This window comes from Argentina silus, assembly GCF_951799395.1.
Source record: "Argentina silus genome assembly, chromosome: 5".
NCBI classification, from domain to species: domain Eukaryota; kingdom Metazoa; phylum Chordata; class Actinopteri; order Argentiniformes; family Argentinidae; genus Argentina; species Argentina silus.
In genome coordinates this window covers 7647317-7659864 of record NC_139659.1, presented here as the reverse complement: position 1 = coordinate 7659864, position 12548 = coordinate 7647317, and the positions used below count along the sequence as shown (strand labels likewise).

The 12548-nt window shown below is 42.2% G+C and overlaps 1 protein-coding gene and 1 long non-coding RNA gene across 2 annotated transcripts; both read right to left on the bottom strand.

The window, feature by feature from the left end:
• Nucleotides 1-3476: 3476 nt before the first annotated feature.
• LOC310804509 lies at nucleotides 3477-6522 on the bottom strand. The gene is made up of 7 exons (XR_014554210.1): nucleotides 5811-6522; nucleotides 5250-5390; nucleotides 4829-4939; nucleotides 4538-4594; nucleotides 4157-4252; nucleotides 3839-3908; nucleotides 3477-3621 (listed from the first exon to the last, which is right to left on the bottom strand). It is a non-coding gene; the product is annotated as an uncharacterized lncRNA (long non-coding RNA).
• Nucleotides 6523-8043: 1521 nt separating this feature from the next.
• bhmt (betaine-homocysteine methyltransferase) lies at nucleotides 8044-11685 on the bottom strand. The gene is made up of 8 exons (XM_083670809.1): nucleotides 11619-11685; nucleotides 11127-11259; nucleotides 10890-11002; nucleotides 10299-10490; nucleotides 9869-10016; nucleotides 9472-9654; nucleotides 9011-9239; nucleotides 8044-8872 (listed from the first exon to the last, which is right to left on the bottom strand). The coding sequence occupies exons 1-8, from the start codon at nucleotides 11640-11642 to the stop codon at nucleotides 8692-8694; spliced, it is 1203 nt and encodes a 400-aa protein (XP_083526935.1). The 5' UTR covers nucleotides 11643-11685; the 3' UTR covers nucleotides 8044-8691.
• Between the last annotated feature and the right edge of the window lie 863 nt (nucleotides 11686-12548).

The following is a 12548-nucleotide window of genomic DNA, read 5'->3' as shown; positions in this document are numbered from 1 at the left end:
ACCGCGTTAAAATACGTCATACGAGATTTTTGCACTCCGACCATGCTCTACTATGCCAGCGATTCCCAGAGAGCAGCACACGACAGCTCTCGTGCTGTTCAACAGAATGACCATGCACAGGAGGGAAAGCCGAATCTTGGGAGTTGTAGGAATTGACTCAAATGGGCAATTTGGAACATTGGGACTGATCAGGGCATTCAAAGTAAAGTCTCATTTATTTGTCATTACATTGAATACAAGTATACAACGCGACGAAATGAGGCAGAACAGCTCTACAACTTCAATCAACATCAACAATAGAATGTAATAAGGATAATAGATCAAATATAAACAGTAACAGTAATAAAACAGTAAATATACAGAATCGAGGGAGAGGGAGTAAAGTGCAATGTGAATGGACAGTGTCACTGAGCAGGAGTGAATGACTCCATAAGATTTGAATTGATTCCTTTATTTGTGAGTGCAATCGCTTCCAGTATGAGTGAATGTGTAAGGCAAGGAGTTAAATGTTCCATATGGTATGAGCTGTATATGAGGTAAATCCATGGGATTGTGATTCATGTTTCAAACATTGTGTTTGGTCTTCTTCTTCCTGCAGCCACAGCAAAATGTCCTGGAGAGGGCAGCAGATAGCCGAGATTTAAAGCAGGGCCTCTTGGGTTCCTTTGTGGTGGGAGCATAAGCTGAAATGGCACATTGACATGAGCGCCAGTGTTAGACACTGTATAGCCTACTGTACGACAACAGGTGCCGGTGATACACATTTTTCATTGTAAGGGTTTGGTTTGAAATTAAAAAAAGAGCAAATTGAACAAATTGATCAAATTCGTCACCTACACAGGTTGACCAAAACAATTGATGCCCAGGTGATAAGACATATGTCTATGAGGTTGGAGAAACCCAAGAATTTAAGCTTACCAGTCAATGACATAGAATTCTTAGAGGCCTGCAAATTAAACAAATGTGTATTACTTAATGACCAAAATACAAATTATTACAAGAATGGAGATATGTTATTGTATGAAGCACTGAGATTTCAATAGGTGTCTGTTTTTTTTATGAATGTCACTGTCTAATCCATACATTATCAGAATAGCTAAAACAATCTAATCTAAATGTTCCACTACCTCTAAATGTTCCACTACCTCAATGGGCATCTGATCCGGGGAATTGTTTCCTAGAGATGACCTGGTCAGGTCTTTTGCCTGCTCTCCTGCTGTACTTGGGGCTGTCGGCTGGAGTGCATGGCCCAAGATGGCCCTTGCCAAAGATGCTGTTATAATGTTGAGGGTGCCAGCTGCCCGCTCATTGTTGGAGAGCATGACCTCTAGTTGGTGCATTTGCACATTGTGCTGGGCCAAAAGGTCATAATCAATAGCATTGACGATACTCTCCAGGACACACTCAGCTCTGAATGCCTGACTCTCAACCTGAAAGTTGCTGGCTGTGATATCTGGGAATTTTGTCAGTTCTTGCAGTGTCTGATCAAAAAGAGTCACACACAGACCCATTTGGCTGGGAAACTTGGCCCCGTAGATCCTTAACAGAATGTAGTTAATGACCATTCTCAGAGTGTCGTGGCTTATGACTGGATTCTTGGAGCTGGAATTAGTCACCACTCTGACGACACAGTTGTCCTCTATCTGATCTGAGAGCATTATTGTTGGTAAATCCATCTCAGGTTCCTCTAAGATGTCCTGGGTGTCCTCTGTCTCCTCTTCTGTATCACTTGGGGACTCTGGTTTTGGCTCAATACTCGAGATACGTCTTGCCACAGATGCTGCCAAAGCATTAATGGTGCCAGGTAACCTCTCTGGCTCAGACATCAAAGCATGGATTTCATTCAGTTGCAAACCAAGCTGGGCTGACAGGTCTTCAGCAACAGTGCTTACAATATTGTCCCTGACACGTTCCCCAAGGAAGACTTTGCTCTCAATTTCATAGCTGCTGACAGTCACTTTGGTGCATGCAGACAGTTCCTGCATCGTCTTATCAAAAACAGTGACTGACACGTGCCCGGGGACCTTTATGCCATAAATCATTCGCAGCATCATCCTCGTGATTTGACGCACTGTGTCAAAACTGACAACTCTTGAGCTGCAAGGTTCCTGTGGGCTTTGGTCGCTACTCATTTTTGTGAGTGCAGAGGCCTCCTCCTTACTACCCTCTGTCATCAGCACTTTGTTGGGGGTCGGAGGGGTTAAAGGTTGCTGTGGGGTCAGCTCCTCACAGACTATTGAGTCAGCAGTCTTAACACCCTTAGTGTGTTCTCCATACCCTGATGAATTGGAGTTAACCTGGAGATATGATCATGCATACAGTGGGTTAGGCATATGAAGTAAGTAAATGAAACCAAAAGTCATTAAGTTATTGACACTAAACATATTATCCATCACATTACAAACTGAGTAAAGCAGTGTGCTTATATGAATCACATGCAGTTATATAATTACTGTATTAGTAGGCCTATAGTTTCCACTTGTTTACTTACATTTCCATGTTGATTCGCGGTCTGTGACAAACTGTATTTTGAATAAATGCGTTGAATGAACGAAACGATAAATGATTCAGAAAACCTGTAGATATATTGATAAATAAGAACAATTATCAACAAATTAAATTCGCTACATAAATTATTCCTTTCAAGATGTATATGACTGACAACCATTTCAGTATAGGGAAGGTTTTGTATAATCTTTGCGATAATGGCAACATTTAGAATTCAAATTCACAGAAATAGAATTAGAACACGAACGTCGCCACAATGAAGGTACCTTAATCAACGTCATAATTAACAGTCAGCCCCAGTATGCGGACTGCTGGGGTTATGTTAGGACAGATCAGAATCTAGCGAACAACCTCATCTACTGGAGGTTTGAGTGTACTACACGCCACGTGCGAAGGAAAAAAATAAATAGATTTCATCATTAATTCAATAAACAAGATCGAAAACACCTTTGCCAAACGAAGTTGTATTTGTACGGAAACATTGAGATTGTTCTGACTGGTGGTCATGTCAGAATCCGCTACATCTGGGATCTTGATTTTTCGGAGGTCATTACACAGAATATTTTATTTAAAATGTGTTAATTTCTGAAGTAGCCTAGACTAACACAATAATGTTAGATAATAGATAGAAATAATGTTACACATACACCTTTATCTCTCCTAGTGTCAACTATGTAGGCGTGCTTATGTCCAGCAGTTTCAGGACTGTCATATACTGTGCAGTAGGCGTCGTTCAGAATAGATTAAGATTTGTGAGGAGAAATTTGATTCTATTTATCCCAGTACATATATTGAAGTGTCATTCAAGTAGATGTGGAGAAACAAAGGCTGCTTATTGCTTTGGCAGCCATTACGCTTTCCCTCTTATATGCACATAACATAAGTAATGTTGTACACACTGACATGGTCAGCTATTCATATAAGCATTCAACAATGAAGGAACATCACTGCCAACACATTAATGGACAACTGGAAGTTTATTTATTCAAACAGTTAAGAAGTCAATTCTTCCATTTGGTAAGACCGGCTTCAGTCTCCCAGTAGTTTAGCTTCAAGATTTGTAATGCGGCTGTGGACTTCGGCCTATGATGCCTCTCCCCAGTCACGACAGATCTGGAAAATAAGCACAGTCAGGAGCTTGTACAGTGTAAATAAAGGAACAAAGAAGCCAGTTTGGAGTGATGGGGGGGGGGACGGGGACTGGTCTTGACTGTGAAAGTGAATGACCGAAGCAAATGACAGACTGAATAGATTTCTCCAGACCATTTTAAGTATACACAGTAAAAACTATAGACTATCAGCCAGTCTGACAACCACCGAAGCAACTCACCTCCTCATATCTGTGATGGTAGTTAGTCTTGATGGCTTCCTCCAGCTTGGCAAGTGCACCTTTGGCCTCACTGAAAAGGGACACTCATCAATTATCACTAAATTAGCATACCGCTAAGACAGCTCATTTACACTCAAAACGTTGGCTCAGGGTTAAAAAGCTCATAAAACCACATGGTTGTTCAGTTGAAGAAATTCAATCATCATAGCCAGAGATACTTCCTACAGGTTTCAACTAAACTATTGACATGCATGCAACCCCATTACCATTCTCCCCAAACTCTGTGTTCCCTTTTCAGGCATTGCTGTGTGTACTTACAGGTTTGTCTGTGTGAAGTGACTCTGCCCAGCCTGGCCCTTGACGATGCAGTAAGGGGGTCATCTGACTGCACACAGCCAGCAGGAAGACCACCAGCTACAGACAGGAAACAAATTACCAGACGGGATATAAATAAGTACTGCTGGTTGCGCTTCATCTCATTTCCGATAATACATAATGGCAGTGGCCTCTGCTCAGAATTAAAAAGCTTGTATGTATTAATCCTCACAGTTCATTCAGGTGAAGAAATTCCAACGTCATTGCAAATGAGCACATTTTATTTGCCCATCAATAGTTATCATGCCAGAGGTGTTTGACAGTGGCTCAATAAGGAGAGTTCACATTACAGGTAGTAAGGACTTTGTTAGTCTCGAGTCTTACCTCAATGGGGTCAACATCATGAGCAATGACCACCAGTTGGGCCTTCTTGCTCTACACCTATACAAAAAAAAAAAAAACAGCAATTATATATCTTTTTCAATGGACAACTATTCCATTCATCTTTAACAATGCCTATAGCTGATGCTCAGGGTTAAAAAGCTCAATAACACTACATGATTGTTTCAGGTGAAGAAATTCAAACATCATTGCATCAGGGCAAAAGTGGCATCGAAAGTGTACTCAATCCATCAGCCAAACAAGGCAGTCTCCAAGTATCTCATCATGCCTCACCTGTACAGAGAACAGGTAGCCTCTTGGGTGGGGTGTCTCATGTCTCAGCAGCCTCTGCTTCTTCTCAAGTCTCTGGCATGTACTTGTGAGCCAGCTTGAACAGCTGCGTGGCTGAGGGTAATATAAAGATCATGTTTGAAAGATATGTATTTCACTATTGACAGCACTGATGTGTACCAGATTGGCTAGACTGGTCACAAGTCTCAGGGTATAGAGAAAGCTTGAAGGTCTTTTGGGCAGGATGCATCAGTGATCTTGGTGAAATGTCAGCATTTCTGTTCAGTTAGCAAATATTCTTTCACATCATCTGTAAAAACCTGTGTTAGAGCCCATAACCTATCCTTGCAATTCCAAAAAAAAGTGAGAATGCTTAAAAGAAAGCTTTTCCCACCCCCAAGCACACCAAGTCCCCCTGGCTTACCAGTCTGACGGTCCAGTGCCTGGGTGATTACTGGGGGAACCATCAGACGCTTGTACAGGATGGATCGTTGCCTCTGCAGGCAAATCTAACTTGGCCATTTCACAAAGCGTGTCAGATCACACTTGGGCTGGATGTCTTGACCTGTAACAGATAAAAGGGAGGGTTCAGTACTCAGTAGTCAATTCAGTGTGAACAAAATGCACTGAAGAATCTTGACAGGCCCTAGGCAGATATGCCCCAGAGAAAATTGCATATCCCCTAGGCGACCCAAAGAGCCATCAATGGAATCTCAATTCTTTCATGCTTTCTCTAGCTAATATTCTGCCATGAATCACCAATCTAGAGACCCTCTTGGATTGCTAGCCCCCTTGATTTCTTGGCAGCTCCAGTGACAGCTCTTTGCATGGCCCAGAGTATGCCATTTTCTCTAGGGCTACACAGGCCCCTGTAATCACAGGAAGGATCTTGGTGTAGTTGTCTGCATTGTTGTTAAGATGTAAAGAATATTTTCTATCATCTGCACAAGCTCATGAAATTTGTGAATCAAATACAAATCTCTACCTCTGGCTAGTCATCAACGCCATAGTTTTGGGCCTCTTCTCAAAGAGGTGATTGACCATTTTTTGGCCTACTGAGGGGCAGGTGCCACCTTCTTCCCCTTTGCCTAAGGACAAAATAATAGCAGTTAATAGCTAGTGGCTATAGGAACAAATACATCAATAGGTAGCGAACCAAAAATGGTACTATGGCTTTAGCTCAGGGTTTAAAAAACGTGAATGTTGAATCCACATAGAAGATTCAGGTGAACACGACAAAACAATCATTGCAATACCCAGGGGTACAAACGTACTTAAGTTTCCCACTAGAAAATGCTTATGTTAGCAACACTGTCAAGTCAATTTACAGATCATGACATTGCGTTATGGTCGTCTAGTAGTAGCAGAACAAACACCCTACAGGTTTTCAAAACACCTTCAAAATGCACAAGTGACTTTAGTGAGTATACACTGCATTTTAGCTGCACACACATTAAAAGAACTATGAATACGTGTTACTAAAATAAACACGTGGTAGAGAGGGGGCTGCCATGTGGACTTCCAATGGCAATGTCACTGCTTTTACATAGGAGAGCTCAGATAAAACAGCAAAACATTATCCAGCCATAATAACATGATTTTGGTATTTTCATTATGTATGACTAAAACAAATAGTTGGTGTCACGCAACAATACGTTAAACAGAAGATGCTGAAGGATAAAAACAGCAAGAATTTTTCCCCACAAGAAATGCTCGTCCACTCACCTCGCTCCGTCGGTCTGTAATCCAGTACGTACACAGCTGGGTTTTGTTAGGACTAATCTCGCGAGGCCATACCTCCAAATCACGTTGTTCTCACGTCTTTCCGAAGAAGGAGAAAATTCAAAAGAAAGACTGGGAGCCTAGATGATATACTTTCCTCATTACCACATTGTTCACTTTTTAAAGTGACCATGAAAATGCATATTTGCATAATTTCTCACACTGAAAAATCCTGAAATAGTGCCAATTTAGCCTGGCCTTATGGGAGCCTGTAGCCCACTGTCAATTACTTTAAATGCTTAGCTTAAAAAGTATACATTCTATCAAAAAACTGCATCCCATGCGATGATGATCTCATCGATGAGTTTAACATTTATAGTTAGATTTATTGTCTAGCTTCAAAGATAAAAGAGCAGTAGCATTTTAAAATGCTTATACATTTAAACATATAGATGTCAGCAAAAACATGCATCCATGCAACTTAAGTGAGGTTAGCCTTAACATTTTAAAATAGAATTGGAGTGTCTATCTTAAAGAATAAAAGCACAGTAGCATTCTAAAGTTTACCATAGCAAACGCCATTGAAACCAATGCAACCTTTAAATGCTTATAGTTTAACAAATATACACATTAGCAAGCTGTATTCAAGCTGTATTCAAGAACATTTCATTAGGTTAGTCTGAATATATTAAATGTCGTTTGGTGTTTCTATTTTATATGCCATTGTAAGTCCATGGCCATTCAAAGTCTATGGGGATTGACATGTACTGTAGGTGGCGGTACTGAGGCCTGGTTTACTGACAGTTGTCACAATCTAGTGAACAGCCTCATCTAGTGGAGGTTTGAATGTATAATATCAGAAATGTGGAGAAGTATACAGCAATAGCCTACGCTGGTTTGGTGTGGAGATTATAGAACACAGAGAGCAAGCCGAAGAGATCATGCACCCCTGGACAATGTCACATACTGTAGTTCACCAAGGTATAGGTAGTGTGACTCTAACAGCCAATAGAGTCTCCAGGTCCCAGGCTTGTTGAATTACATATCATCACGTCAGAATCGGCGACATCTGAGATCTTGATTTTTTTCTAGTAGCCTAGACTAGGAGAGATACTGTTGCACATACTAACCCTTTACCTTTCCCAGTTCCAACTAAGTATAGGTGTGCTTTTGCTGTACCATAGGGTGGAATTTGTTTGTCATATATAAAAGTTGTAGTGAAATATGAAATGTGAAATGTTACAATGATAATGATATGAAGAGAAATTAAGGACCAATTTGATTCTTTCCATCCCAGTACAAATATTAAAGTGTTAATCAACGATATGGAAGATGTGGAGAAACGACGCTCATTACTCAGTCAGCCATTATGCCTTCCCTATTATGTGCACATAAGGACTTCACATATTTCAATATGTTGTGTTGGTACACACTGACATGGTCAGCTATTCATATAAGTATTTAACAATGAAGCCATGCAGACACATTTAAGGACAACTGGAAGTTTATTGATTCAAACAACAGTTAAAAAGTAAATTCTTCCATTTGGTAAGACAATATTTTGCATTAAATTTTCGGAGTGTTCAAAACAAGGATTTTTCACATTCTCAACTGCTCTTTGAACATTGTGGTCACAGTAGTTTCGGTAACATGCTTTAGGCTTTTTTGATAATCATCAGATCAATAGCACACTCTAGATGTATCATGGTGCAAGGTTTCTGTTATTTTCACACACAGTATGGTTTCATGACTTATGTAAAAACCTATTCATCTGAGTGAGACCCATATTGAATAGAGTTTATAATCCATATTCAATGAGAAACTCTGCTGCATCATATCACCAGAGACCTATTACAGAAGAGAGTATAGTGGTGACAAAACTCTAGAGAGGATCTGAATGACGTCAAAAGAAAAAAGAAAATATTTGGTTCACAGAAAGATGGTCCTATAATGTAAGAGAACAATAAGATAATAATAAGCTTCTAATTTTTGGTATGTAAACTTCTTAAAAGGGAATGTGTGTGAGTCTGCCCTCTCCCCCTCTCACACCACACCCCTCGGAATTGAGAAAAAGAGACCAGACATTTTCTTCCAGGCTGGCCTTCCCCCTTCCACCCACCAGGGGGCATTCCTAGAAGGAGTGCTTAGTGGCAGGCCTTGGACTTGTCAAAGAGGTGTTTCAGCTGCTCCTGGCTGGTGGCCTCCTTCTGCTGCATCAGGTCAGCGTGGCCCTTGGTGACTCCCCAGCTGTCAGGGGTGGACATGGAGGGACACATTGGACGACCAGATGCTGGCTTCAGGGTCTCCCAGTAGTCACGGCGGGCCCTGAGGGGAGAGGCAATGAAAAAGGACAGTGGTCAGATACATACTCCTAACATGATAGTCATATGCTGACAATATCCATACTACCCTATAACTGCATGCATCATACAGTACCAATGGGAAACTACAGGGTTTCCATACCTGGCTCTGACCCATGGCTTGGTGTGCATCTCCAGGCCGGCACCCCAGTTGCCATGCTTCTCAGAGGCAGCGGGCAGGAAGCCTCTCTCAGGTGCCAGTTCCTCAGACACGGCCCGGATGTGGTAGGGCTCGAACCCGCAGCAACCACCGATGAAACGGATGCCAACGTTGTAGGCCTCCCTGGCATACTTGTGCATGTCCCACCTGGTAAGAATCCTGGGCTCCAGACCTGTGAAAGAAATAATAGTCAGAGAAATGAAGAGGATGTTGAGAGGAGAAAGAGGTGTGTCTCTGTGTGTGTGTGTGTGTGTGTGTGTGTGTGTGTGTGTGCGTGCGTGCGTGCGTGCGTGCGTGCGTGCGTGCGTGCGTGCGTGCGTGCGTGCGTGCGTGCGTGCGTGCGTGCGTGCGTGCGTGCGTGCGTGTGTGTGTGTGTTTGTGTTTGAGAGAGTGAGAGCACATACCGAAGGGGAACTCAGGCAGGTCGATGAAGCCCTGGCAGTTGCAGTCAGGGGTGTGGTAGGCCAGAGGCTGCACCATGTAGTGAGCCTTCAGACCCGCCTTCTCCACTCCCTCCTTCATCATCCTCACAGTCTTCACACAGGTCATGGGGTCAAAATGGCAGTTGACCCCCACAATCTGGGCTCCTGGGGGATAGAGAGATTGATGATATCAAAACAACAATATTTAATAAAGAAGTATCAGTAACCCATAGATGATAATCAAGGGGTTATGTTATGACTGGTGAAACTGTGTCCCCAAAATCTGTTGGTTTTCCATGATGATTTTATGACAAAGAACAGTTCATTCCCTTTGTATGCTGTCCTGCTGTTTAGCCAAATGGAGTCTCATATAGCGTACCTGCTCTGACCAGCCTGGCAGCACAGTCCCCAGGGCTGACTCCGTTCAGGTCTCCATCAGGTCCAATACACAGAGAGGCACACACAGGCTTCCCGGTGGTCTTCAGAACCTGCACAGCCCACTCTGCCTCTTCCACGTGCTCAAAGTACTGCAGAGAAAGAGAGAGACCCACGCACACACACACACACACACACACACACACACACATGAGATCAAGAGAAGACACAAATAACACAGAAAGCAGGTGACCAGATCTGAGGTACCGTGTGCTCTGTCAGAAAACATTATAATTGGACCAGATAGATTTTATCTCAGTGAGACTGACGATGAACAGAGTGAACTTGGGGTGATATCGAGGGGCTACTGCATGAAACAAGACATCATATGCATGCTACTGCAATCAGGAACTTCTGTAATATCACATGTATACCTCTGCAATCATGAAGTCAACGTTCTTCTTGACAAAGACGTCAATCTGCTTCTTGAAGATGCCCTTCACCTCAGCCTCGCTCTTGCAGCTCAGGTAAGAGGGGGTCTGGGAGATTCCGCCCGCCACCATCGCATCACCTTCATTGGCCACCTCCCTGGCCAGGTCACAAGCGGCCTCGTTGATTTGCTGTCCCTGTTGTCAATCAAAGAAGTCATTCATTAGTGCACATCAGTGAAAAAGCTGCTACAATGATTTACAAAATGAGAGCTTACAGAAATTCAAATTTCAGAGAGGCAAATTAAATCTTAAGCTCATGTGCCATTTACTGTAAGCTTTGGTCTAGCCTCTAATTAAAAAACTAAATAACTACATTTACTTTGAAATTAATATTTTTTTAATTGAAATTTGAGGGATATATAATCTATAGGCTCAATTCCCAGGCAGCACTGCACTGGGGGAAAAGCAAGAAGTGTTGCACTCAAGTAAAATTATAGTGTTGCTTTGTGAGCGTCTTGTGCGCTCTGGCACATGTATTCATTCCTCAAGATGAGGTTTCTCAACAGCTGCGGTCTCCTCACAGATCCTACTCACTGTGAAGCGCATAACGTTGCCCCTGTTCTCCAGCTTATCGTCGCTGGCATAGAAAGTGAAAGTCTGCATGACATTTGCTCCCGCCCTCAGGAATTCCCGGTGCAGCTGTCGGACTGAAACGAGATTCACAATTGTCACCCAAACATACGTTACTTGCGGCTACGTCTTTACAACTGAGTTGCCACATGAGCAAAACACTGTTAACAGATGGAGATAAGGGATAAGATAAGAACTTACCAGCCTCGGGATGCTCGGCAGCAGCCTCAGGAGTCCAGGGTCCTGCCTTCACATAGCCCCTCTTCTCAAGGGCGAAGACAAAGCCACCATCTCCGACGACAACCTCGCCTGCATCCAGACGCTCCAGAATATTCTGCACACAAAACACATGTGTATAACAGTTGTCCTCCAAGTATGAAAGTTGCATGCAGGAGTCGCCGGTCCATTCATTGTTCTCTCTGGGCAATGAAGCACGCACAATAGACTTTTAGGATACGTGCGTAATATTGCGCACAACAACAGTCGCTCTAACTGTTGAAGATAAAAAAGTTTGATACTCATGATGTACTTTATTCGATGAAAAACTTAAACGAGAAACTCTAACGAAGACTACTTCACATATTAAATTGGCAATACCCTGAAAGTCGTTATAGCCATGCACAATGCTGAAATAACATTTTACATTTTCAGTCATAAGAATTATGAAATGTACATTTCAAAGTGTCCACTCACCCTCTTTGCTCCAGCTGGTGCCATGATGTGCTAGTAGTACTTGATACACTCTTCTACTGGTCCTCTAGATTTGGAGAGGATTTGATTCAGTGATCCGAGTATCTTTATAATCCAAAAGAGGGGTGTGGTGCCCCTGATGTCACTCCAACATCAGAGATCCGCCTGCTTCTTACATAATATATTTTTTCTCCATCTATGCCTGCAAGTTCAGCACAAAGACGGCTTGGTATTCTCCATTGTGCATGAATGCTTAGGAAAAATATATAGATAGGTAAACTTTCAGTTCGGGTGTTTTGATAATACTTTAGATATTATTGACAGTGGCTTATCATGTGTATTTGTACCTTCAATGTAGGCCAACAGATTATGATTGCCTTATTAGACATTGAATCATCAATAATGTATGTTGCAATAGATCTTATTGTATGGAAAACCTTTTTTCCATTAGATTTATTTATGCATTGTACTGTATTGTTTGCCAGTACAACTATGTTGAATTGTCTGGTTTTGTCAGATTGATTTATACAATGAATATAAAGAACAATCACTGTAATGGCAGTGGTTGTTCAGATGCCATGCAGCTCAGGGGGAAGAGGGGTGAACTTTACTATACAAAGAAAAAAGTAATTAGGAATAAAAAGTGTGGCTGTTCTTCCACCCAGTGCAGCTTGTGGATTTACCATGGGGGCGGTGACAGACATGATGAACGGGAGACTAGCTAGTTCATGCCACTGTGTCCATGGGAAACAGAAGGGATCGTAAGGAACATTGTGTGCCTTACAAAAGCCCCCAGCAACACAGTACAGTATCTCATTGGATAATGTATAGAAATGGACAGGAAAGCTACTCAATGAATCAGTGAAGCCCACCTAGTTATGTAAGCCCAGAAAGACCAATAGGGATAGCTGTACATTTTGTATGTTTTAGTTT